General features: G+C 38.4%; 5 protein-coding genes across 7 annotated transcripts; 3 read left to right on the forward strand and 2 right to left on the reverse strand.

Annotated features, from left to right (window-relative positions):
- Positions 1-693: 693 nt before the first annotated feature.
- Positions 694-4247, forward strand: LOC132195823 (ATP-dependent RNA helicase WM6). Its single transcript, XM_059618052.1, has 10 exons — positions 694-853; positions 1171-1379; positions 1464-1684; positions 1738-1921; positions 2390-2508; positions 3025-3156; positions 3214-3360; positions 3721-3858; positions 3916-4033; positions 4091-4247. The coding sequence occupies exons 2-10, from the start codon at positions 1178-1180 to the stop codon at positions 4102-4104; spliced, it is 1275 nt and encodes a 424-aa protein (XP_059474035.1). The 5' UTR covers positions 694-853; positions 1171-1177; the 3' UTR covers positions 4105-4247.
- A 2123-nt stretch (positions 4248-6370) lies between these two features.
- Positions 6371-12434, reverse strand: LOC132196007 (uncharacterized). The gene is made up of 2 exons (XM_059618370.1): positions 12366-12434; positions 6371-11997 (listed from the first exon to the last, which is right to left on the reverse strand). Exons 1-2 carry the CDS (start codon positions 12426-12428, stop codon positions 7801-7803), a joined length of 4260 nt encoding a protein of 1419 aa, XP_059474353.1. The 5' UTR covers positions 12429-12434; the 3' UTR covers positions 6371-7800.
- A 1661-nt stretch (positions 12435-14095) lies between these two features.
- On the reverse strand, positions 14096-15520 carry LOC132196027 (transmembrane cell adhesion receptor mua-3-like). Its single transcript, XM_059618396.1, has 6 exons — positions 15400-15520; positions 15207-15347; positions 14890-15156; positions 14669-14806; positions 14352-14504; positions 14096-14236 (listed from the first exon to the last, which is right to left on the reverse strand). Exons 1-6 carry the CDS (start codon positions 15446-15448, stop codon positions 14145-14147), a joined length of 840 nt encoding a protein of 279 aa, XP_059474379.1. The 5' UTR covers positions 15449-15520; the 3' UTR covers positions 14096-14144.
- Positions 15430-19138, forward strand: LOC132196026 (multiple epidermal growth factor-like domains protein 11). The gene is made up of 13 exons (XM_059618395.1): positions 15430-15478; positions 15823-15959; positions 16018-16140; positions 16314-16475; positions 16532-16657; positions 17073-17225; positions 17286-17432; positions 17814-17945; positions 17993-18136; positions 18185-18328; positions 18641-18781; positions 18835-18972; positions 19024-19138. The coding sequence occupies exons 2-13, from the start codon at positions 15887-15889 to the stop codon at positions 19089-19091; spliced, it is 1551 nt and encodes a 516-aa protein (XP_059474378.1). The 5' UTR covers positions 15430-15478; positions 15823-15886; the 3' UTR covers positions 19092-19138.
- A 177-nt stretch (positions 19139-19315) lies between these two features.
- LOC132196046 (uncharacterized) lies at positions 19316-27114 on the forward strand. 3 transcript variants are annotated; one of them, XM_059618430.1, is made up of 16 exons: positions 19316-19565; positions 20144-20250; positions 20315-20480; positions 20706-20843; positions 20906-20942; positions 21416-21479; positions 22915-23073; positions 23684-23838; positions 23923-24099; positions 24274-24385; positions 24493-24693; positions 24749-24979; positions 25328-25443; positions 25554-25718; positions 25775-25937; positions 26283-27114. In XM_059618430.1, exons 1-16 carry the CDS (start codon positions 19510-19512, stop codon positions 26687-26689), a joined length of 2454 nt encoding a protein of 817 aa, XP_059474413.1. In that variant the 5' UTR covers positions 19316-19509; the 3' UTR covers positions 26690-27114. The 3 variants fall into 3 exon arrangements, with proteins under 3 accessions (XP_059474413.1, XP_059474414.1, XP_059474415.1); XM_059618432.1 differs by having other exon boundaries at positions 19326-19565; positions 20184-20250; positions 20315-20843; XM_059618431.1 differs by lacking the exons at positions 20144-20250; positions 20315-20480 and having other exon boundaries at positions 19321-19565.
- The last annotated feature ends 67 nt before the right edge of the window (positions 27115-27181 follow it).

Genomic DNA, 27181 nt, shown 5'->3' on the forward strand with positions numbered 1-27181 from the left:
TAAATAAATTCCTCAAAAATGCAGGTGATTTCTTCTTTTATCTTTTTTTGGATTTTCAATATTTCCGATAACATTAAAATAGGTTTGTTTTATTTATGTTGGTGTGGATCAATGAATTAAAAAAATTAAATATTTTCGTTCAAAAACTTCACTGCCTTAAACAATCTCAAACTCTGAATAAATAGTGGAAATTACAGGATCTGCCTCAATGCTTTGTGATGTTATTGTTATTAAATAAAGTATGTGTGTGTGTTTTTTTATTTTTTATTTTAATTCCTACTATATATAAATTTCGCGCAAGGACTCATCACTATTCAATTAAATATGAGAAGGCAAGGCGAAAGAAATAATACATTCTAAACTTCTTCCATCACTCGTTTTTTATAGTTGAAAATCGTTAGATTCGTATTTTAAAAATAAATTTTTGAAATAAACATAATTATTTGCTCATCAATTCATAATATTCAATGTAATGTGCTTTCGATTTAGCGCCGTCAAAAGAGCTCACAAGCTTTGTAAATCTCTCGATAGAGGGCAGACCCTTCCAGTTCCAGAATACTCGGTCCGACTCGGTCAAACATGGCTCTTCAACTGCGGCAGTCAAAACTCTTCTCATTTTGTTTAATGCCTCGAATAACAATCGGATTCGTCTGAATATTTTCATGAAAATTATATTTAAACAATATTTGATGTGATAAAATTAATATACGAACGATTTCCATCAGTTTTATAACATTTTATCACGTTTGACTTGGTCGGTGGTTCTTCCGGTTTGCCGCCATATTTCAGCGTCGCAATCAGTCGAGTGAGACTTTTCAGCTCTTTGAACCCGCTTTAATTCGCAAAAATCAATGTAAGTACACACTTTTCGCAGTTCTGAGTCCTCTATTATGATGCGTATTGAATTTTTCAACTCAAATTTGCCGAGAAACGATGGTTTCCTCCTTTGTTTAGGCCAAAATTAGTGGGTTCGAATTTCGCCTTCTGCACCAGCCACGAAACATGCTTCGCTTTTCCTCCTGTTTATGTATTTGCCATCCACGTAATGATAAACGCTTCTCAATACTTTTGCATAACCTTGTGCAAACAATTTTTAGCGTTTCTTTTGCCAGTGTTTCAAAGTCTATCCTGTTTTTTTTTTTAACATTTCCGTGCTCGTTCTCGTTCCAGAACAAAAATGGCAGACAACGAGGACCTTCTCGATTATGAAGATGAGGAGCAGACCGAAACCGCTCTCGCTGAGGCGACCGACGGCACCGCCAAGAAAGAGGTCAAGGGCACCTACGTGTCCATCCACAGCTCCGGCTTCAGGGACTTCCTTTTGAAGCCCGAAATCCTCAGAGCCATCGCCGACTGCGGCTTCGAACATCCCTCCGAAGGTACGTAAATTTAGAATTAATTTCAAAAACCTTTATTTTGTATGTAAATTATAAAGTAATTTTCTAATTTATTAAATCTTTCAGTGCAACACGAGTGCATCCCACAGGCCGTGCTTGGCATGGACGTTCTTTGCCAGGCAAAATCTGGCATGGGCAAAACTGCCGTCTTCGTGTTGGCCACTCTGCAGCAGCTCGAGCCCACTGAGAATGTTGTCTACGGCCTGGTCATGTGCCACACGCGCGAGTTGGCCTTCCAGATTAGCAAGGAGTACGAAAGATTCTCCAAGTACATGCCCAACGTCAAGGTACCAGTTTTAAATTAAAATCTGAATCTTTTTCTCACCACTTATTTGAATAGGTCAACGTGTTCTTTGGTGGGTTGCCGATCCAGAAAGATGAGGAAGTTCTGAAAAGCAACTGCCCTCACATCGTAGTTGGTACGCCCGGCCGAATTCTGGCCCTTGTGCGGTCCAAGAAGTTGAACCTGAAAAACCTCAAGTATTTCATTCTCGACGAGTGCGACAAAATGCTGGAGCAACTTGGTAAGACTTAAAAAATTTAACTCTGGGCATTTTTATTGCTCTTTTTCTTCCTGAAAAGTTGCCTATTTGAATTTTACCTTTTAAAAATCATAACTAAACCTATTTCAAGAAATTTGTTCAAAATATATGAGAATTTTTTGTCAGTTTGGTTAGAAAAAGTCAAGCTTTTGGTCATTGATGGCACTGCGCTGATTTTGCCTATTTTCTCAGTGCTACCAATGACAAAAAACAAGTTTTTTTGACTAAATGACGAAAATAATGTAATCTCTTTTATTTTCTCGAACAACTTTCTTGAAATAGGTTTTCTCTTGTTTTCGACGCAACATTTTGGAATTTTCACATTGTAATTTAACATGAAAAAAAAAAATTAAGTGACCTTTCAGAAGTAAGAGCAATCAAAATTACCAGCTTTGGACTTTATAAATAACCAATTTAAGGATGAATTAATTACAATTTGCTTTTTTGCAGACATGAGACGCGACATCCAAGACATTTTCCGCGCCTCTCCCCATGAGAAACAAGTCATGATGTTCAGCGCCACCCTGAGCAAAGAAATCCGACCCGTCTGCAAGAAGTTCATGCAAGACGTAATACGCCTACCTTTATCTATGCGTGGGGGATGAATTTAACGAGCTCCGCTGCATTTCCCTATTAAATTATGCAAGTCCAAGTGGATCAATACGGGCCGCGCGTTTCAAGACTCCAGTTTTAAAGTCAAATCCCAAACTATCCTCAAATTCCCAACCTGACAATCCAATCTCTTGTCCGAATTATTCGTCGTTGCGAGTAAGTTGCCGGGGGCTTCTGAGGGCACATTCGGGGTGGGTCATCAGCTAAGAAGAGGAGAAGAGAGAAGAGCAAGACGAAGAGCGAAGATTTTGGGGTGGGATTTCGAAAGTTCGCGCCGTAAATCATATCACATTCACTTGGATCTTTTTGCTGAGAGCCGATGTCACAGCCACTTGCGAGCTGAGGCAACTTCCCATTAGGTAGAGAGAGGGTGAAATATACCTTTGATTGATGCTCGACCCACCAGGCCCATGTTAATCTAACTGATCGGACTGTCGGTATGTTTTCTTTGGACTGACAATGAATTTTTTCAGCCGATGGAAGTTTACGTCAACGACGAGGCCAAACTGACCCTGCACGGTCTGCAGCAGCACTATGTCAAGCTCAAGGAGAATGAGAAGAACAAGAAGCTGTTCGAGCTGTTGGACATTCTCGAGTTCAACCAGGTAATACAACAGTCTTGGGATAATCAAACAGGAGTAAAAAGTTTTTGGTTTGGTTAGGTGGTCATTTTCGTCAAGTCTGTGCAAAGGTGTATGGCCCTTGCTCAGCTGCTCACCGAGCAAAACTTCCCCGCCATTGCCATCCATCGAGGGATGACTCAGGAGGAACGTCTCTCCAGGTACCAACAGTTCAAAGATTTCCAGAAGGTGAGAATTTTGAGAAATTAGTTTATTTTCAGAAACTTTCTTAAACACTGAAGAAATTTTAGATTAAATCAAGATTAGTTCCAAATTCCAGAGTTATCCTTAATTTCCTTATTTTTTTCTAATTTTGTTGGTAAATAAATTTCCAGAAATGAAATTAATTGAACACAAATTCAAATTAATATCTGAAGTATTATTAAAGAAAAAAAAAATTATAGATAAAATCAAGATTAGCTTCAAAATCTTGGCATTAACCTTTATTATTTATTAATAAATTGTATCTCTTTTCATATAATTTTCTTGGTTTTGAAATATCCAGAAATGAAATTTATGAACCAATTTAACATGAATTTTAAATTGCAGAGAATTCTGGTTGCAACCAATCTGTTTGGCCGAGGCATGGATATTGAAAGAGTTAACATCGTATTCAATTACGACATGCCCGAAGACTCCGACACCTACTTGCATCGTGTTGCTCGTGCAGGACGTTTCGGCACCAAGGTTTGTAAACTTTCTTCATTTTGATTGTGACCCATTTTTAATCCATTTGATTTACAGGGTCTTGCGATCACCTTTGTGAGTGACGAAAATGACGCCAAAATCCTCAACGACGTGCAGGACAGATTCGACGTCAACATTACCGAGCTCCCTGACGAGATTGATCTCTCTTCTTACAGTAAGTTGCAAAGTTTGCCTTTTTTTTTGCAATTTGCTGATGGTTTGCCTGTTTTAGTTGAAGGACGATAAGAAGCTGATTCTTCCAGATCATTCCGAGAGATCGCCAACCCAGCACACAGCTTGCAAACGCATTTTATTGTATCTCATTCGAAAAGCTAACAGCTATTTCATTTTACTTACTTCCACACGTAATAAATTCTTAATGTAATGTACCAGTGAATTTATCAATCTCTTCACTTCCTGATAGAAAAAGATTTTATTTGGAAATATAATTTATTTTATTAAAAAAAAAAAATAAAAATTGAAATCAAAATATGAGTACTGCGGTTATTCCGCTTGGGGAAATCTTGCCCCCCCATAAAGAAGCGGCAGAACCTGCAGCTGATGGAAACACTGCTGATGGAGCTGGTAATTTATATAATAATCATTAAGATAACACATTTTTTAGGAATCCATCAAATATGAAAATTTACTATTTTGCAACTAAAATTTTATTTATTAAAGATTAATATCTTGATATTAATTTTTTTATGGCTTTTTATAGAGTTGAGTGACAACTGAAGAGCTTGAGGATTAGCCGCCTTAGATGGTTGACTTCAGCTTGGGCGACTCGAAAGACGAATCTCCTCCAAAGAAGAGAATTCAGGCGCCAAGTATGCTCATCGCTTGGAGAAGAAAAGAAAACGCCATCATCATGTATGTAGCCGAGACACTCTTTGCTTTCAAACTTCTCTTCTCACTATCAACTCAAACGGCTCCACCCTGAAAAATTAAGAGCAAATCTAACCAATTAAAAACGTTTGGTCCGAACAAGAACCCTAGTTGCTCCATTTTTGCCTTGTGCCACGTACACTAATCTAATTTCTTTTTCAATTTTAAATATTGAAAGATTTAATGGAACAGAGAATGCACTTTAAGGTGGCCTTTTAAGTATTTAAATTAAGCTTTTTCTACATCAGACATCAGAGATTATTATTATCATGTTAAAATGAATTCCCATTAAGTCTGGTTATTGGATTTAAATTATTACCAAATATTTTACATACTTTCTTCATCGAATGATATTCAATCAAAATTTAATATTTATCCATAACTATTATGCTGAAGTGCAAAAATTGATTATTTTTACACAACTAGTTATATATTGGCTGGCTTCTTATCTTTAATTAAGCTTGAAATTTTTAATTTCTCTTTTAATGAATTTGTCAAGCAAATTAGGAAATGTTTACAATTACTTGGGCCTGACCGAAAATTGGTCTCGTCCAACACTCTTATTTTTTCCAATATAAGACCATTGTTGCTTTATAATTAATATTTTAAATTCATTTGCATTTTCTTGCATCAATTAAGAAAACAAGTATGACATTTTTTAGAAGCCAACCAAATTATTTAAAATATTCTATAGTATTTTGTTTTCAAAATAATATCAAGATAAATTTGCGTGTTAAAAAATATTTATTTTTCAATAAAATTAAAAGAAACCCTTTAACAATTATTACAATGCTCAAAATTGCTGTCGGATGTCGACATAAGAATTGCCCAAATCCTTGCATATTTCTGCGTCCTCCTTGACGTAATAGCCTTCGCCGATCAATTCCATATCGAGTAGCCCAGCCATCGTGAGCAGTTCCTCTCTTACGGCCTGCTCGTCGTCGAAGGCAATGTGCTCAAGCTTGAAGCGCCAGACGGTGAAAGGGCTGAGGGGAACGTCACCGTTTCTTAGTTTCGACAGCGCCTCATTGATTTCAATCGGGTTTCCGAACCGGTCGCGCTCGTAGGTGACCGAGAAGTGGAGCGGATCGCCGCCGATCACGTAGTTGTTCTTTCCGCAGCGGTAGTGGCTCGGCCCCACGTGCGTCGTTTCCAGCCTGAAGCTGAGCAGCAAGTCCTGCACCCTGGCGTTGACCTTGGGGTCCGTAGAGGTGAAGTTGAGGGTGACCGCCTTGAATTTGATGGCGTTCCTTGCGTCTCTCTCACTCGGATACGCCACCAAGCTGACTTCCTGGCCACTGAGCAGGTTTTCAACCTGAGCCAGGTGCTCGTTGCCCGCGGGCCACGTGTAAAAGGCCCTGCCTGTCCTGAACTTTGGGTTGAAAATGGCGTAGATGATGTCTTTGTCCTGGTTGGTAATTGTTATGTTGGTGACTACTGTATATATTGTACCGTTGGTAACACTGTAATAAAGGTTAGAATTATCTTGGAACCCGAACCGACCGGACGTGTTATTCCGTTCTCCGCACTCTACAAGCGGTAAGAGGCCGCCAGGGCCGGCAAGTGGCCGCCCTTGTAACACCTCAAAAACAGGCCACCTCCAGACATAACAAATGGCGACGAGGAAAAACTAATTTCGGTGAAGGAGGAAGAGGTGAGCGGAGCGAGAAAAGTGCGAGAACGGCGACCACGTGCAGCGTGTGGTGATTCCCCAAAATTTGGCTTGGGTTGGTGTCCGGAGGCGGACCTGTCCGGCACCAAAAGAGACCTCGAAGGAGCCAACGAAGAGTTTCCGGCGGGAGGAAAGTCGGGCAAGAAGAAATTCTCCGCGTGAGGCTGCGAAAAGCCGGGCGTTACATCAGCCATAAACGAGGTGAGCGTCAGCAGACATTTTCAAGTCGAGGCGGCCAGCCGGCCAAGTGTGAAAGTCGGTTCGGCCAGAGATACGAGATACGATCAAGAGACCCGCGGCCCAGAGTGTTTGCGAGCGAATTCGCAGCGGCAAGAGAAGGGTGAGCAGAGTCACCTGCCGCAGAGTACGAAGCGTGACAGCCGTTCCTCGGACAAGGGAAGAGGACGGTGTGTGTCGGGGCGTCAGAGAAGGGCGTCGCCGAAAAGGGTCTGAGTGCGACCCAGTGAAGAGCTCTCCCAGGGGGGGAAGCTCACCGTGTTCGTCACCTTCAAGAAAAAGGGCCAGAAGGGAAAGGAGGAAGGAGGAGGACTTGGGCTCGTCATCGTGAGTTCGAGTGGAGAGAGACCACGAGCCAAGTCTTGTCTTCAAGTGCAGAGTCTGCTGAGCGCAAAGAAAGCAAGAAAGAGGAAAGAGAAGGGCGAGATTGAGTCCAGGGAAAACCAGCGGCCACCAGACAGAGGACGTGTGGCGCTGTCGTTCGTACGAGAGAGACGCCAGGAGGAGGCAGCCGCCTTCTCTGGCCAACGTGTGAGTGACTCGGAGGGTGCAACCGCATCCTCGAGCCTTCGACCTGAGTTGAGGGGATCTCCTCAGGGGTCGTTTAAGAAGTGCCAGGCGAACAAGAGCCTGAGGTGAAAATTCCTGAGACGAGGAGGAGAGAAAAGAAGAAAATCAGCAACTGGAATTTCAGGCCGTATCCAGATTGCGTGAACATTTTTCGGTGAAATTAAGTTCAGTGAATATTTGAAATTGAGAATGATTTTTAAGAGTTCTGAGTTGAGAAAGTTTAGAGCAAATTTGAAAATTCAAAAGTTGAAAGTAAATTCAAAATTTCAAGTAAATTTCAAAAGTGTAAAATTTGTAGTTCCAATTCAAGAGTGAATTTAAAGTAGTTCTCAAATTGCATTTTTGAAACCAAAATCTTGTGCATTAATTTCCACAAAATTGAATTATTGATTGATGGATTGATGGCATGACATCTTCTTAATTGTCTTAAAATAAAATAATTGAGTTTTTATCTTAGGCGGGAGATGTTATGTTGGTGACTACTGTATATATTGTACCGTTGGTAACACTGTAATAAAGGTTAGAATTATCTTGGAACCCGAACCGACCGGACGTGTTATTCCGTTCTCCGCACTCTACAAGCGGTAAGAGGCCGCCAGGGCCGGCAAGTGGCCGCCCTTGTAACACCTCAAAAACAGGCCACCTCCAGACATAACAGTAATGCTGGTGCTCATGTCGTCCAGTTCTGTCTTAAGCAAATCCAAACTCGCTTGGACCTCTCGGATCGCCCCGTTTGACTCCAGCCCCGTATTTCTCAATTTCTCCACCAACCTGCCCAAAATCTTGACTTTGTTTGTGCCAAACGGAAAAATGACTTGTCTGTAGGCGGCGAAGATTTCGATGAAGGCCACCAGCAAGTGGCTCTTTTCAACCTCGGCTCGGGCTGCGAGGTAGACGTTGCAGGTCTCTATGTTTGTCGCTTGGTTGCAATCGCCTCCAGAGATTGTGCCTAAGAACTGCTTCATCTCCAGCCGGTAGCTGATTTCCTCAATCTTGTCGTAGCCCTCGGCCAGAACGCTCACAACGTCCTGCAGCTGTGCTGTAATCGCCGCAAATCCGTCCTCCTCCAGCAGCCCATCCGTGAATCTGGTGACAAAGTTTGAAAACTCGCGGATTTTCTTTTTCATTTCAAACGCTTTAATGCCTGTGAGGACAGAGTGTGCATCTTCTAATTCTGTTTGCATTTTGTCCAATCTCTCTCCCATATCTTCAAGCATTGGAATGAAAATATCATCAATCATTTTCCTGTATGCCTCCAATTGTTCAATAGCCACTCTATTTGCGTCAATAGCAGCGTCAAACTGTTCTAGTTTTGCATTTGCTGACTTGATATCCGACACCAAGCCAAACACATCTTTGGCAATCAGGAAACCTTCTTTGGCACCTTTGAACACCGTTTTATAAACTGATAGTTTTTTCTGATCGTTTTCACTCGCATTTTGTCCTTTTGCTGCTACTATTTTTCCTTCCACGCTTTCAAACGTCTGATAAAATTTGATCCACTTTGGGTCATCAACTTTTTCTAATGTCATTGTCTCATCAACGACCTGCCTTGCATTTTCATGTTCTTGATTGCTCAAAACCTGCATTTCTAGGTTGGTGTCGTAGAGGAATAGCTGAATTGACTCAATTTGGGCTTCTTGCTTTGAGCGCTCGTCCATCTCTCGTTCCGTCCAGTATTCGGCCACCACTAAAGTTGCGGTGTCTGCAGCGTTTCTTATGTCAGGGAGAAGATTCTCAATATTGCTTGCATTGCTTGAAACAGCATTTCCCAGCTTAAGCATTGATTTCCCAGCGACTCCAACACCTGGATAAAATACTCCAACAATTTTTAATGACAATCCTAAAGTTTTGAACACCGTTTTACGCATCATCGCTCGTTGGAACTTCTTTTTATCGCGGTGCAACTCTGCAATATTCTGTTCGTATTCCTGTATTTCTTTATATACATTTGTGATTAGTTCATCCAACTGTGAATTGATTTCTTCCCCCATCTCAATCATTTCATCGTCATAGAACTTCTGCAGCTCCTTTTCGGCTTCCGCAATTTCCTTCATCGCTTTTTCTCCTTCTTCTTTCACAGTCTCGTAGACAAACAGATCTTGTTTGATATCCTGCACCTCGTTCAACCTGCGTATTTCGGTTGTTATTTTATCGCCCAGCTTGACAACCTGCCGGTCTGTAGATAAAGAATCACACTTGGCAAGCGTGTCAACAAACATGAGTTCTATAAGATCCAGGTACGAGGAGTCAGTTTCCTTGCCGAGTTGCTTGTACATGATGAACGACTCGTAGAAAGACCTGACCACAATCTTCAGGTTTGCCGTATGCGTGGTGTTGACGAAGGCGTCCTGTACTGCTCCCAAAAACTGGAAAAAGTTTTTCGTCGTGAATTTTTCAACAATCTCTTTCACCGAGCTGAAATCAAGGAATTTGTCATCTGGGCTAATTGGTGATGGCGAATAGACGGCCAGGAGATGAAGATGTAAAAAAGCATCAAATAAGATGCGCTGTTTTGTGTGACGGTAATTTGTAACCAGTGATTTTGGATAATAACCCGGCTCTCCATCAGGCCCTTTCTTGTAATGTGTAGTGTAAATCTTCTTCTTACAACTTTGATCGCTGTTCCAATTGTTCGTTCTACAAGCGTACTTATGTTCTAGCATAAGAAGAATGCCACCTAGACCTCCGGTGGCTGGCTGGCCGTTAATACCATTTATTCTCGTATACCGAAGTCTTTCGTTGAGCAGAATCTCTCCTGGCACCGCACCTGCACCTGCGTTTCCACCTCGCCCTCCCGGATTGGGTGTTTTAAATTCATTTTTTGTGACCGTTACATCATACCTACAACGTTTTCGCCAAGTTATGATGGTTGACCCTACAAATCTGCAACTATGTTCATTGAATCTCGATGTGTATTGGAGCCCCATGGTTTTATTAATATCGGCTGATTTACGTTGAATGTCATCATCAAATCCATCATAATTTGCAGCAGGGTGGAAATAACCGTCCAAGTCGATGTCATCACCGTTTTTACCGGCAATGCCGTCCGAGCCATTTCCACCGTGAGCCTCTACCACCAACATCTCAGAGTTGACAATTTCCTGGACTACCAGTTGGAATTTCCCTGAGCTGAACCCATTATTTCCGCTCGTTCCTGCCGTGTTTGGCGTAGGTGGAGCGTCAGATCCTTTGAGCAAAAACTTTGTCCACCTCATATCTACTTCCAATGACGGAGCCCAAATCGTTAGGTGCGTGTCTATTAAATACAAGTCGCAGTCAACGAAGAGTTTTCTCATCGCCACGATTTCCACTTCGTGCGATGTGATCTTTGAAAGAATTTCGCTGACCTGGCTCAAGAAGATGTAATCTCCAGAGTAGAGGAGAACACCTTTAGCGGCGTTGTTGAACTTGTTGGTAGAAACCGACCGGGCTAGGGATTTGATTTCCTGGATCATCACGTCATTACCTTTTGTGATGACTTGAATGGTGTTCTGCGAAAATCCCAGGCTGGCAAGATTTTTCTGCCAAGTCTGGAAGTTTTCCACGCTCAGGCCGGAGGTCAAGATATTTTGGTCTTTCACCAAATGTTGCTGCACCTGGCGCGTGTCGTGGTCCCTTCGCAGGCTTGTCAAGAATTCGTAGTTGTTTGTAACCTCTGCGAAAATTCTACGAAACTCTGATTTGCATCCTAAGATTTCGCGCTCCTGGTACTCTTCGAAAGATCTTCCTATAAGTTCGTAGTAGAATTTTATGAGATAAGCCACCGAGCCTACGTCTTCTCCACGTTTGCTAGGAACTTCAAGAAATTTGGCGAGCCGCTCCAAGTGAGCGAATGTGTTCAAACGGTCAAAGGCGGTCGGGAAGAAGTTGACTGAAAAAGTGTCAAACTGGCTGAAGAGTTTTCCATAGAGCGCCTCCTCCAGACACGCGGCGAACCCAATGAGGGTTTCGTTCATCTTTCTCTCGGCACCCAGCACATACTTGTTTTTTATTTCTTTACGTGTGGCGGCCGTGACGACAATCTCGGCGGCGCTTCCAATTCTTGAGCTGAATTCTAAAGTCTGGAAAATCAATTTGCGCAACTGATTGTAGTTTTTCTTGAGCGGCGGCAAATCCCAGGGACTCTTCTTAGCGTTCGGAGCACGAAGAATGCCAAAACGTTTCTTTTGATGCAGAAAATTTCCCACGGTGATTTGACCATCCAAGTCGGCGACCAGGTTCAAGTCGTTGTTCAAGAGCGCCTCCTCCCTCTCTTTCTTCGCAAACTTCACGTATTCTCCAACTTTGTACTCGATTTCACCAATGAGTTCCGTGTCATTTTGCTCAGGTCTGTCTACTTTGGTCGCTACGATGCACAGAGAATCGCCGTACCACTCTACCTTGTCGCCCAATACTTGAATCACGTTCTTAAACGCTTGTGTGAGTGTTTCATAATAGAAGTCACCCAAGAGGTCTGAGAAGCTTTCAACGATGGTGATTTTCAATCCACCGGCCGATTCAAAGACGCGTTTGTTGAAGAGTTGCGCTGGCAGATCTGGCTCTTCATCGGTCAACGTGAATAATCTGCTTCTGCTCTCCAAATCAACGGTCACGGAGGGCACAAAAGTCTTCACCTCGTGCGCGTCTAGCTTGAACTTGCCGCTTGCTTTTTCCACAGTCAAAGTCTCGTCGTGGCGTAAGAATTTCTTCAGTTCGTTAATACCAGCGGTGTTTTCGCCAACAAACACCACGCAGGAAGCGTTTTTCAAGTTCAGTGAAGTTATCGCCTCCTGAAATATAAAAATGTATTAATTTCATCCTAGTATAGATTAAAACATGCTATTTGATTATTTTTATCGTTGCAGCCATAATATTTTCCATAGAAGTAAATTTTGGTAAATCTTAAAATTTATTATTTAATTAATTTCAGGTAACAATTTTCAATTTATTAATTTATATATTTATTAAATTCTTCTGCAAATACAATATCAGTGAATTTTATTATTTGAAAATTACCCAATGTGAAGATTAATTAATCTCATTATTCGTCAAATGCTATAATATACATATAAGAAATATTATTCACAAAATATTCAGTTTTTTAAAAATTATTTTTTATTTATAATAATTTATAATTATCAGATGAGAGCAAATTTACCTTGATGAGTGCATCGTCATCAGGTCGTACGGCGGACAACACTGGGCAAGTAAAATGAAGCATCAAGAGGAGAGTCACCGCCATCTAGATAATTAATTATATAGTTAATTTTCTCCAACATTATATAATAAATTAGGCGAATGCCGCTGTCAACTTGCCATTTTGGTGTGAAATTGAGGGTGTCTGATGCCCTCTTTCTTTTGCCTGCTGGGCGGCATCGCAGAAGCGTTTTGCGTACCTGCAATTTTTTTATTATTATGTTGCCTTGTTTTCAGAAAAGCAAAACAATTTTCAAGCCTTCCATAAGAAAACAAAAACGTTTTTCAAAATTATTTCGATATTAATTTGTTTATTTATTTAAATTGAATTTTGGAAAGCAGAGAGGATTAAATTTGTGAACAAGAGTCATAAAAAAAAGTTTTTTTTTAATATATATTGATTTGGCCGAGCGCCGAGCTAATAAATATTTAATATAATTTTAAAAAACTGATTTTTTTTCTTTGCTACAAATCATATTTAATTCAAACCAAATTTAATGAAATTAACAAACCGTAGCGAAATGTTACATTCTTTTTTTGAGGAAGAAATTGATTCGGAAATCAAGTGAGAAAATTAATTTAATGTCCAAATTTTAAAAAACTTAATTTTTTTCCTTACAACTTGTGATTTGTTTTTGAAAAATAAAAAATAAAATTGGCAACATTCTTTCTTTTGTTCTAAATACGGTTTTGACATTACATTAGTTTTTCTAGATAATCCACCACAGAAAATCTAATTTTTTTTGACAAGTGGTAGCGTATTTTTACCTACGCGTGCGATGAGAAAAGTGCTGCTCGTCGCTCCACCCTGCGAGAGCAAATGTTAATTTGAGATTGCCACGGCGCTTTTTATGTGTGTTCATTGTGCTGCCTGATAAAAAAAAAGACGTAGACTTTGAGTGCGTTAGAATTATATCTGTAGCCTTTTTTTTTCTTCTAGAAAACTATATTATAAGTAAATAACCCAATAAATCTTGGAGTTTGCCCTCCGTAAGCTCAAAAATAAGGCACGGGCATATAAGAACTTTGGCTAGGTCAGACCCAAAAAATAAAATAATAAACTTGTCTATTACCAGCTTAGCTCTTCAAAATTTATTAGCGATTACCGAAGGACTTTGAGTTGGAATTTGTTCCGCAACCTTTTGTTATATTTGTCCAGCAGACACACTACCATTATAAGTAAAACCATAAGATTATGGTGCTTGCCTTAATTCTGCAATAAGCTTAAGAAAGGGCACAGGCAGGCCGATAAGACTCTTTGTTTTGGCCTTACTCAAAATTTAACTTGTTTACGCTTCAGAAAATTAGGCAATATCTGTAAACTACAGCTTAGCTCTGCAAATGTGTGTCGATTAAATTATTATAGAGATTAATAGGTGATTTGAGATTATCCTGAGCCCAATTGGAAACGTATTTCAATTCTACACCAGAGGAATAATATTACTCATACATGTTCCATCTTAACACGAAAAAGCCATTTTTCTGCCACATAAAAACTTAGTCAAGTATTTCTTGTGCTTATTGCGTGCCTCTCTTATTATTTTTTTGCTCGTCTGGTTCTTTTGGATTTAGGATAGGCTCAAAGTTTTTCAGATTTATTACTATGTGCTTCGTTTAATATTTCTGTGTGGTGGTATTAATGTTTTTTATCATTAAAATATTGAAAACTATCTAAATAATTAATACTTATTCAACTTTATTTTTTCACATCCATCATTTGAACCACCTTATTGCATCGATTTTAACTCATAATTGCTGCAGGACCGCAAATTTGGTAGTTGCAAGCTTCTGCACACTGCTGGTCTTGGCTGCAAGCCTCGCCTCCAGAGGCCTCTGAAAATTTTTATTTTAAATAAAAATGTGTTAATTAATAAAGTAAAGTAAACACAAAATTATTAAATATAAAAATTGATTTTGAATTTCGTGTAACAAAAAAATGCAGACTTACTTATCAGGCATGACGTTTTGTCCTTTGACTCGATGAAATTATCTGTACATTTGCACTTTTTAGAATTGGCGCCGCAGTTCACAGATTGGGGCGAACCAAGATTCGCAGAGCACTGCTCGTCAAATTGACATGGGTCGCCTACCACATTGGCAACTGCGAACAAGTGGAATAGGAAATATTAAAAAATAAAATTTCGCGGTAGAAAAAAAAAACAAAGTTATCAGTATCAAATATTTGTTTTAATTTCTGTTAGAATTTTTTTTGAGTAGAAAAAAAATAAATGAAAATAGTTCATTATCAAAAATTTATTAACGCACCTGGTAAACAAGACTTTTTTCCACTCGAGACTGCAATTTCAATGTAGTGTTTGCTCGCACACTGACAGGTTTTCTTGAGGCACTCGGCGTTCTCCGGACACTGGTCATTTTCCAGACAGGCTTTACCCAGAGCAATTACTAAATATGAAATTAAAATTTTATTAATGCATGAAATATTCCTATTTATAATTTTGTTAATTTTTACTAAAAAAAAATCTTACTCGGAAGGCATTTATCGGTTTGTTTGTTCTGGACGGTGTTTTCGGGGCAAACGCATCGTTCGGCGACGCACGTGGCCTGCGCGTGGAATCGGCGGCACTGAGGGTGCTCGAGACAGCGGTCCATCAGGTTCGGCACTTGGCACACCGTCTTGTCCTCCGAGTCGACGTAGTTTGAGTGACATTTGCACGTGTAGTCGCCGTCCAGGCCGTCGCACACCGCGTACGGAATCGACTGACACGATTTGCCGACGCACTTTCGTCCGAGAGCTGCGCATCAATTTAATAAAAGAAAAATAATTTATCTAATTCAAATTTACCTCCTACGCAGGACGTCAGAGTCTCGTTGGGCGTGTACTTTGGCAGACAAACGCATTTGTAAGAATTTTCCACTGGCGCACAAACGCTGTGTTCGAAGTCGCACGTTTCGGCAACATTCGGGTCGCAATCATCGTTCAGAGCTGAAATCAAACACATTTGCTACGGAAACGAATTGGGGTTTTTTTAAGTCACCTGCAAGAGCAACAGCGGCGAGGCACAGGAGGACGAGAAGGCTTTGCATTGTATATTGTATATTGAGTCGTCACTAAATGTGCGGAAGCTATAATTGTTTTGACTCTTCTTTGAATCTTATCGCCCCATTGATTGATTTACAATCCTCTTCATGCTCAGCAAAATCTTATAATACTGCGAGTTTTTTTTATCTTCAAAATATATTGGCAATCAATATTATTATTCTTACTTTTATTCTTTATTTTAGTGTAGTTAAAATAATTAAAAAAGTAAAATAAGCTCCAATTTTTTGACACTCAGGAATTCTTTCTGAACTGAATTTAAAATTGGCCTTTTCACCTGGGCAGAAATAGAAACGGCAAATCTCCAATTTTCTAGGATTATAAAAGAGTTTAGGTGCCTATATTGATAAAGGTGATTAAGTTTTAGTGCAATCAGTCAGTTTGCAACTAAGAAACAAGTCGGATTGTGAAGCTCATTTGTCAGAATGAAAGGCGCGACGATTTTTGTAACCATTATTTGGCTGACGAAATTCGCTTTCAACTCGTTTGGCAGCGCAGGTACGCAATTATTTTAATTCTAAATTAAAATAAAATTATATAAATGTAATTTGTTTAGCCACCCTGGGCGAAGCGTGCAATTTCGCTAACTCTTGCGAACCGGACAGCAGCGTCATTTGCGAAGAGAACATTTGCAAATGCAGGCAGAGATTTCACGAGGAGAGCGGCCAATGCCTCGCGGGTATTTTTTCGATCAAACAAAAATAAAACAAATCAAAATAGGGTTTGTTTGTTGGAAACGAACTAAATAAAAACGCATTTACAAGTTAAAAATTTTCCCCAAATGACAAAAACTGTTTTTTTTTTCACCCATTTTGCAAAAATGAATTTATTTTATTTTTTCCCATCCTGCAGCTCTCGGCAAGGCGTGCTCCATTGTGGGCGACGAGTGCGCGGCGATTCCGTACGCCCTGTGCGACGCCGACGACGGTCTCTGCAAGTGCATCCGAGGGTATGAACCCCTTCACGGAGACTTTCCCTCAGCCTCGCCCGCAGACAAAATCCACTGCGCCGCTAGTATGCAAAATTCAAGGTTTAAAATTTAAGAAGCCGAGCTGAATTGAAAATTTCAGCAAAAATCGGCGACCACTGTTTGGAGCCGCAGCAGTGCCGACGACCCTACAGCCAGTTCGACGGCGATCGGTGTGGCTGCAAACCAGGGTACGTCCCTGACAACAAGGACGACGGATGCCTGCTAAGTAAATTTTATTTAATTTTTCTATTTAGTGAATGTTAAATATCTGATTTTGCATTTCACTCGGACTTATTTTCTGCATTGAAATTGTTTTAAATTGATCAATTAATTGAAATTTGAAATTAAAATATGGAATTTGAGTCTCTCTGTGATAGTAAATATCGAATTGCAGGGGCTGCTATTGTTTAGGTTTTGCTCATTAGCCAATGAAAAATGTTATGAAACTAGAAAATTGAACAAAATTTTTCCCCAAGGTTTGAAAATAATTGTGAAAATAAATTCATTCATTTATTTTCGTTCCTTCACCTCTTCCAAAATTGAGAATCTGGTTCATAACTTACAAAAAAAAAAAAAAAAAAAAAATCGGTGAACTTTCCTGAATTTGGCTTTGTTTGAATGATATGCCAATTAATCTGCAGATGTGTCCCATCTTGGCGACAATTGCCGTAATGGTGCTCAGTGCCGTACCTTGGACCCGAACACAACTTGCAAAGGCCCAAAGGAGCCGAAAACGTGCACTTGCAAGAAAGATTATTTCGTCGGCGATGCGTTCAACAAAAAGTGTCTCTCAGGTATAAGCCATTTTTTAATTAAAAATATTGCTGAAGATCAAAATTTTGGTGTACGAAAAGCTGCCAGAAAGTATGGAGAGGCTTGCCAGTCGCTTTCCGAGTGCACCCTGCGTCTTGGGGTTGACGCGAAATGCTCAAAAACAGAACAAGTTTGCGTGTGCATTGATGGTCTCGTTCCTTCCATAGACAAAAGTATTTGTTTGCCAAGTAAGTTTTTAAACGAAGAATCAATCTCACGAGATTTTCTTATTATATTTAATTGTAAATGTATTAAATTTAAATATAATTTTTATATTTGTTGCTATTCAAATGATATTTAAAAGCATTTATTGTTTATCAAGTAATTTAATAGTTTAATTAGAATGTCTATTTAATTACAGGAAAAAAATTAGTTATTTTTATTTAAAATTAATATCAAAGCAACATTAAAAATCTAGCTTAAAATTTTTTGTCATTTTCTTCTTTTAATTCTGTTTAATTATTTTTAAAATGGTTTATTATTAATCTAACCATATATTTCATAAAAAGTAAAGGAAAATAATTATATAGTTTCCTGCATTAATTTTGAGGTGAAATGTAATTTTGCAGGGAGAGAATTGAACGACTTTTGCGTGCAAGATCAGCAATGCAGTGAAAACGCGCCGAACTCTGAATGTGCCGCAAATTTTAAGTGTTCCTGTGTCGAAGGTTTTGAGGAAATCCAGGCCACGTGCTTCAAAAGTAAAAGAGTGAAGATCTCTGAAATTGTTATTAATTTAAGAGAAAAGTCCCACAGCAGATTGGCGATTCCTGCGCCGATTCGAGCCAATGCATCTCGCACGTCACCTCGGAAAACATAGTTTGCAGAGACGGATTTTGCCAGTGCACGCCAGGACACACGCCCAACGCAGAATTCAAAGAATGCTTGCCAGGTGCAATGAGCTTTTATTAATCAATAATTTTGTTTAATTCGATTTCAGGAGTGTTCGGCATTGGCTCGCCGTGCGTGGAGAACGCGCAGTGCTCAGAAAATGTAGAGCACACCATTTGCGACACCTTCGAGCGACGCTGCGTTTGCAAGAGGGATTTTGTGCCGTCCGCTGACAATTCACGATGTCTACCAAGTGAGAAATTATTCGCATTTGCAAAGAGCCAAGGAGATGGGGAAAATGTTTACATGAGAAAAATAAGCAAAGCAATTGATCAAAACAAGGCCTGCCGTGGGAATCACAAGATCGCCTTCATTTATTGGCGCCACTTTCAGCCTTTCTGCCTTGTCCTTTGCTGGTCTCTATTATTCATTTCTACGCGCTTGCAGATTTTGTTATTAATATTTAAATTTAATATTTTTAATTTTCAAAAAATTATCATCTAAATTATAATATAAAATACAGTTTGAATGTAAATAATCAAAATTTGTCTTGTTTGGTTGAAAGGAACGGGAGGTCTGTTCGACCAGTGCGTCGACGCAGGGCAGTGCGCGGCCGAAATCGGCGGAGAAGTCGATTGCATCAACGGAATTTGCAACTGCAAGGCGAATTGCCACTACTTGGACGGCACGTGTTGGCAGAGCAAACGTATTATATATTTGAACTTTTCACTATAAAATTTACAGCAAATCTTATAATAGTCTTGCAAGATGCGTGCACGGACAGTCGCGAGTGTCGCTTGGCTGAATATTCGCAAAGGGCCGAGTGCGACGCGAGCGGCTTCTGCGCCTGCAGAGCCAACCTCACCGCAAACCTCTTTGCAAACACCTGCAATTCTGGTTCAATGAAATATTTTTGAATAAAAATAAGATAATAGTTTCCTCCCTCAGGTGCACATATTGTGGCGAGTTTTGCAATTCCTGCTCTGCTGCTCGCCTTTCTTCAACTGCTCACCTGATTACAAAAGAAATTTCGTTTTATCAATTTTGCTTATTAAGCAATTAGGGATCGTGTGTGTGTGAATTAAGTTATGATATTATATATTTGTGAAAAATGAAAAACAAAAAAAGGTACCTAACTTCGGAATTTTCTTTTTGTCCTGTGTATTATTCATATTATATATGAGAATGCAAAATCTTATAATTATAAAAAATGTGACCTCTGAACCGGCATAAATTTTATATCCTGTATTACATATGTGTGGCAAAAAAACTTGTTCGCAGCAGATAAGTTTCAACCATTTTTTTTTAACCTTGGCTGTCTTTAAGCAGAGTTGCTCTACACATGATTAAATATTCAGTGCGCCTCTGATGCTTTAAATGTGAAGCAAGTGCCTTGCCTGGAGTGCAAAAATTGTTGTAAAGCGTTTAGCCAAAATGCTGAGGATCGGCGTTTTTCTCTTCGGCATTGTTGCGACGATAACTGCAAAATCGTAAGCGCAATCTTTCCTTAATTAATTCACTTGCAGTGCACAGTTGAAGCGGAGAATGCATGTAGTGAAAAAGTTTCCGAAAATTGAATATTTCAAATCAAAATCAGCTCGAGAGCAAAAGCGATTGCACTTTTTATTTGGGCAAATTTTTAGAGCTCGCATTTTTCAATCATTTAGCGCTCTAGGAATCACTATTCTATGTAAAATAATGTAATTATAAATTTTATAATTTAATTACATTTAATTTCATTGATTAATAAACTTATTACAAATTAACGAGAACGGTAAAACTGAAGTTTTAATATAATGTTATAATACGCAAATATAAAAGAGCTGCCTGTTTAATGAAAAAGGGCGACGGTCAATCAGCAAAATTTTTTCTTTCAAGGCAAGAAGCACAGAGCGAGAATATATGCAACTTTTTCAAAATCACAAATTCAGAGTGCAAAATATTACTTATTAGCAGTAAAAATCCGGAAGCGTAGCCCACCTAATTGTTAATCATGAATCATGAAGAATATATTTAACTTTTATAATATTTTTTCTTTTGAGCAATAATAATTATTGGTGGTTTAAAGTGCATCATCGGCGGAATCAAAGAGACTTAATTTATCTCAGGTTGTTTTTGGACCACAAACGCTCAATATCCCTAGCGACGAAAGCTCTGACCCAGGAGGTGTAGATCGTGAGTTGAAGCAAATAGTAAAAATTTCGTAAGTTTTGTGTCCATCTCATTATTCACATTACAGCTTTATTTTGTGAAAAAGAGTGCCAGAATGTAGGGGTATGTATTGGACCAAACAAATGTTACTGCAAAGATTCCAGATACCAAGGAGGCCAGTGTGAAATCGTAATCAATTTTTGCGACGATTTTGATTTAGGAGAAAATGTTCAGGAATCGTCTTGCGTTTCTGGGTAAACCATGTATTGTTGTTTCAATTAGTAAAGACGGTCGCCCAATGTAAAATAACTGCGACTTTTTGCAAGAGAATAAGCTGCGTGTACATGTAAATAATGAAAACAATGCCTTTCGAGTTTGGATTTTGAGACCCACGTACACGCGTACGTAAAGTGTATTATTAATGAAAACCTCCCCGGCCCCCTCCCAACACTCTTCAATTAATAAATTATAATTGCTAGGAGATGTATTTTTGGTTGCAAGCCTGGTCATGTATTTCCAAACAGCCTGAACACGAGCAAATTTTATTGCATGGAAAATATATGGCAAGGGGTGGACATCACTGATCACGAATGGAAAATCGTTCCGGGTTGTCAGAGGTTCGAGTTTTAAATAACTCATGCATGCACATTTTTATTAATTTGTTGTTTCTACTTTTTAGGCGACAAAAAGATGATTTACCCTCCACAATAAATGAGGTAAGTTTATTTTACAATTGCTAGTCAAGTGTCAAGTATCAACTCACTTTTACAGAGAAATTTCTTTTTTAAATGAAGTTATATTATAGCCCGTACCACCATCATACTAGATTTTAAACTCCAGAGAAGTGAGAGAGAGCAAAGTAATTTCCATCAGCAACGGTTTCACAAGTAATTATTGCGCGTCAAAGAGTAACTTTACCTACTTGAAATTGGGCATGGCATGACTTTTTGCCCTTTTACCCTTTGCCCAGGGCTGGGAAACAGCAACATTTGACAATGAAGTGATCATGATTTTCTCTCTCAAAACGGTATCAAAATAATATTGTTGAGATAAGAATTTTGGCACCTCACCCTCACTATGAAATAATAAAACGCATTGTAAGGATTTACCCTCATTTATCAATATTACAAACAAACATAAGTATATTTCGGTATATTTATTTAATTTCAAACGAAAAATGATTTTGCAGGAAGTGAGCTTTGATGATTGGTGGAATACGTGGAGGAAGGAGGCACCTGTATTTACTACACCCGGTAATAAAATTCAGTCTTCATTTAAAAATCAATAATTACTAATAGATATTAATTAAATGCTTCAAATAGAATATTAAATCCACGATAAAATGATATCGGTTATTAATAATTTACCTCTATATGGGCCGCATTATTTTACATGTTGAGAATGTTCCAGTGCGATTCTTTCTTACTGTTTCCACACCCCATGCCCAAATTTAAAGTTAGCCGATTGAGATTTTCACAGCATAACAACCATGACTTAGAAGCAACACCCCTATATTTTTTTGAAAAAATTTCCAAAATTGCGGGTTTTATGGGACATTTTGAAAAAACTATAAAACCTAATTTTCTCGGGTTCTGTTGATCGTATAACAAAATTCCGGGCATGGTTGAACTTTTCTTGACAAGTTCTACAACCTTATTGTTGAGTAAAAAGTCTCAGGTCAAAGTTCAAGGTCATTTTTCATGACCTCAAATTTTCAAACTCAAATTTGAAAGTGGGCCGCACGTTTAAAACAATTTTTTGAGATAGCCTTTCGATTCCTCAAGAAATTTCACATAAAATAGTGTCAAAACTGGAGTGGCGTTTTAATTGTGTTTTTCTTTTTAATTCAATGCACAATTTTCCAAATAATTAATTGTAAAATTATAATTAATCGGTTTGTAGTTGAGGTACAGACCAAAACTTTGTGACCAAAATTATCCTCTCAATGAGACCTTTTTAAGTAGGCATCACACATCTAGGTCAGCAGGTCAGGTGACCTCAGGTCACCGACCTAGGTGACCTTTGACCTGAAGGTCATCAAAGGCCATCAATATATACACCATTCGATTTGGCTTGACGTGAGCATCAACTTTGGTCATTATCTTTTTTTACTTAAAATGATCAGGGACGACGTTAAAGGCTATCATAATGTTGACCCTGCCTGCGGAGGCACCAAAAAACCACGTTTTTTAATATTCTTTTTTATTTTTAAATTTAACAAAGAAAAACATCACTCCAGTTTTTACATATTTTATGTAAAATTTCATGAGGAATCGAATGGCTCCCTCAAAAATTTTTTAAACGTGCGGCCCACTTTCAAATTTGAGTTTGAAAATTTGAGGTCATGAAAAATGATCATAAACTTTGACCTACGACTTTTTACTCAACATTGTCAAGGCAAATTCAACTATACCCGGAATTTTGTTCTACGATCACTAGAACCCGAGAAAATTAGATTTTTTTAGTTTTTTCGAAATGTCCCATGAAACCCGCAATTTTGGTAATTTTTTCAAAAAAAATTTAGGGGCTTCCAAGTCATGGTTGTTATGCTGTGAAAATCTCAATCGGCTAAATTCAAATTTGGGCATGGGGTGAAAACAGAAAGAATCGCACTTTAATATTTTAATTGTCAACAAACAAAATGAATTGTAAAAAAAGGTTATTAACAAATTTTTGCGCAATTTGTAGTCTTCAATACCAGCGATGGTGAGAACTTGAGCTTCAAAGAATGCGGAATATGGGAAAATGACAAAGACAGACCTATGTATCAATACTATGTATTCATCTCCGACGCCTGCACTGGTTTGATTTTGTCTGAGCGGACTATCATCACAAGGCCAGTTGACGGTAGGCTCCCATTTTGAGTTTGTTTCCAATTCTTTTTCCTTAGTCTGCCATGGTGTAGCAAATATTACAATAGGAAGGGAGAAATTCAAAATCATTTGCCGCTTAATGTAAAACTTGCAAAAATCTAAAATCATGATATTGTCGTTTGTTTCTCTCCATTTGCATTGAAAAGAATGTAGAAATATGAAGAATAATCCATTTTTGAGAGGAAAAAATTCAGTTTATAGGAATATCCACTAGAAACAAGATTTGTTAAAACTTCTCAGACAAGAAAGACCTCATCCGCCTCAGTAAAGGCCTCGGTCAACTTAGTTTCTGCTCTTGTAAATCGATCACAGATTTTTGGACAAGTGTGGCGGGACTTGCAGAGGATGGGAAATAAGTTTAAAAATAATTTTCTACAATTTTAAATCTCTATATTTGGTTTGTATTGATTTTTACGTAAAATAATCCTCACCATGAAAATATTGTTGCGCATCTTATATACACATACAATTGCTAGCGCGTTTTTTACGAGATCATTTTCTTTAACCTTCTTTCGTTCTCAATTCTTTGTAAATCAGAGATATAAATATTGTGAATCAAAAGTAGTTTTTTTTTTTTTTTTTAGCAAATTATGGTCGCTGCAATGAGGTGCACAAGGAATTCGTGGTCAGGAGGGATGAAAGGAATGAAGAAATGGCCATCAACGTTTACGGCGGCGAATGCGCGGACAAGGGAAACATCGGAACGTGCCGAGCAGGAAAAGGTTTGCTCAGCCAAAAGGTGCGCAAAATGAAATTAAGATTAATCAATAAGTTTAGTATCAAGTATTATTTTTTTAAAAACTCTGGTTTTAATGATTTGCAGGTGCGCGACGTCAAGAGGTTGAGAATGAGTAAGAAAAATTTTCAAACCCAATATTTCGTGCTCATGTGGTTGGTGGACAAAATGATTTTCACACCGAGCTTGCGACCCGTCTGTTTATGGAACGGCGACAACCAAAATGATAGGGCACAAGAATTTTATGTACTGGATGGTTCAAGCGTGAGCATAAATTTTGGTTTTTTTCTTAAATTTAAAACGTCAATTCCAAACCGATTCATTTTTCATTTTCATTGATATAATTTTGTATTTTTTTCCATCATAACATTTGATTTTAAAGAAAATTTATTAATTATTATATGTTCTGTATTTGTTTTAAAATTTTATGTGAGACAGATGACATTGAGACAAACTGTTGTACTGCCCATGAAGCAATGTTATAAAAATATTAAAATAGGGCTACTTGACCCCTACAGGAACGCAAACGCAATGTGCACGACAATTAGCGGTAAGAAACTTTTTGTTGAATGTGGTTGACTCCCCATAACAAAGCATTTGGCACTCTCTAGTTGTCAAGTAAAAATATCAACACAAATATAATCGATTTCTCTTTAGGTGACTTTGGTTATATTGATTACTTGTTCATTAAAAAAGGCGGACGTGTCTATTTAAGAGCCTCTTTAGAAAACATATTTTTGGACGAATATACAGATTTATTCACGTGGTTCGACTTGCTCCCTTCCATGAGGCGGATCGTCCACGAGTCGGCGGACTTGGCCATGATGCCGCAAATTTCCAATTTGAAAAAGAGAATAGGTTCATTTTTAATTGCAAAAACAAACTTAAAAATGACTTTGATAAAATTTTCAAGATTTCGGAGCGGAGCAAAGTTTTGAAAATTGCGGGCGCCATCCGAGGCGAAATAAGCAAAAGAGGGATGACAAGGATCCAAGTGCGCGTGGAGGATTCATTGTGGGAGGCCGAAATTCGGCCAAAGGGCGACACCCTTGGCACGGGAATCTGCTCGAGATCGATCCGGACACAGGCTTGGCTTCCAATATTTGCGGAGCGACACTCATTTCCAAGACAACTCTGGTTACTGGTAAGAATTTGCGTTTAATTTTCACAATTTACATGTCAACGAATGAAATAAAATGATGCAACAGATGAGCAGAAAAACTGCAACACCTCTGAAAAAGCAGGTCGCAATCATATATAACATTTTAAATAGAACAATGAAACAATAATAAATCACCTATTGGCTTTTTGAAACATATAACAGATAAGATTTGATAAAAGTCGTTTGAAAACAAATTTTTATAAAAAAAATCTTTAATTTTATGAGGTAAAGAATACTAAATATAAAATATTTTCAAATATTGTGGATTTGTGATTTTTTTTCTCTGTTTAATATTGACTGACAACTATAATTGATTCATTGCTCTTGCAGCGGGGCATTGTCTGCTCAAAAATGACGCGAATCAACGTGATGCCTCTGCATTGGTCGTTGTGCTTGGGATGCATAACGTGCCCGATTTTGACGAAAGTTCAAGACAGGAAATCTGGGTAGCAAATTTTTTTTTAATTTGGAAGCGTTACTTTTTATTTAAAAAACTGACTGATTGTGAGCGCATTAAAATGAGAAATACATAATATATATTCAAAATCTTCTACAGGTTTCGAGTTTTTTAGTTCACCCGGGCTATAATCCCAGCAACTTCAAAAACGACATTGCTCTAATTATTTTGGAAGTTGAGGTTAATTTCACTGAGTACGTGCAACCGATATGTCTGTGGAACTCGGACTACGATTTGAACAAAATCGCCAACAGGACCGGCACGGTTGGATATGAAATATAATCCGAGTTTTATTAAATTAAGGGTTTTTGTTACTTTAGGTGGTCGGATGGGGCTTAACGTCGGATCACTCTTTGGCAAACGTTCTGCAGGAGGCGGAAATCAAAGTGGTTTCCTACGAGGAATGCTACGAAAGCAAGCGGCTTTTCTTCTCCGTCAATCTGCATCCGAGGGAAAACTTTTGCGCTGGATTTCCTCAAAACCGTCAGTTTTATTCTTTCAAATTTATTTATACTTACAAGCTGTGTTTGAGATGAAAAACGTCCAGATTTCAAGTAAAATTGGTTTCTTCAATAAGGCACCAATTATTTATTTCTTCAATTTTGGCCATTTAAAAAACCTGAGCAATTTGAATTGCATCGGAAATTTTACAGAATTTAAAATAATTAACACGCAGGACGCTTTTCTATTCGTACATTTTTAATAGCTTTTTCTAGGGCAATAATTTAATAATAACCTTTCCAAAGTCCCAACTTTCATCAAAATCGGCATGTCTCATCTCATCTAAAAAAAACTGATTTTTGTTCAATTAAATGATGATTTTTGAAGGAAGCGGCGCGTGCAAAGGGGACAGCGGCGGTGGATTTTCCATGTTCGACCGCGACACCCAACGTCACTTTTTGCGCGGCGTCGTCAGTCTGGGTCGCGTCAGGAAAGTGACCAAGGACAAGGAAGAATTGCTGACGTGCGACCCCAATTTTTACGCCCTCTTCACCGACGTCGCCAACTACATGCGGTGGATCGTCACAAACAGCCCCGAACTCAATTTTCCAGCAAAGCCGAAACCGCGCCAGGCGAAACCGAAAGTCGAATTTGTTGAAAACTCTCGGCGCAATTCTTTGGATTTTTCCTTTTTCCTCCCATTTTTTCGTGTTGCTGCTGCACTTTTCATCGGTTCATTCAGCACAATTTTTTTCGTAGTACCCCTTTTAAATATTCTTATTAATTGTAAGTAATTTTTTAAACAAGATACCATACAATTTTTAGTATACTTTTAATTTTTAAATTTAATTAAGGTGCTTTTTGAATAAAACAAATTAATATGGAATATGATAAAAGACGTCGATTTTATTTCCTGAAAGGGAAAAACGAAAAACTGTGACTATTCGTAAAGAAAAATTTACGTAAATTGTGCTCAATTTCATTGGTCATTATTTATTATGCAAATGAACATAATTAGTTGTTCAATTTTAGGAAAGTACTGGTCTGCAATTTTAATTATTGAATTAAAATTGAAAATTCTACACTGTATATTAAATTTAAAAGTGTTTTTTTCTGTATTTCACCAAAATTAGTATAATAAATTGATATATTTTCTAAATCTGAGAGCTAGAAATTGCCATTCTTCAAATTTTATAAAAAGAAATCCCAATAGGAAATACAAATATTTTATCCAAAACTGAATTAATTCCTAAAATGTTTCGCTTCACCAACGTGCACATAACGTA

This window comes from Neocloeon triangulifer, unplaced genomic scaffold, assembly GCF_031216515.1.
Source record: "Neocloeon triangulifer isolate White Clay Creek 2 clone unplaced genomic scaffold, ASM3121651v1 ptg000011l, whole genome shotgun sequence".
Taxonomy (NCBI): domain Eukaryota; kingdom Metazoa; phylum Arthropoda; class Insecta; order Ephemeroptera; family Baetidae; genus Neocloeon; species Neocloeon triangulifer.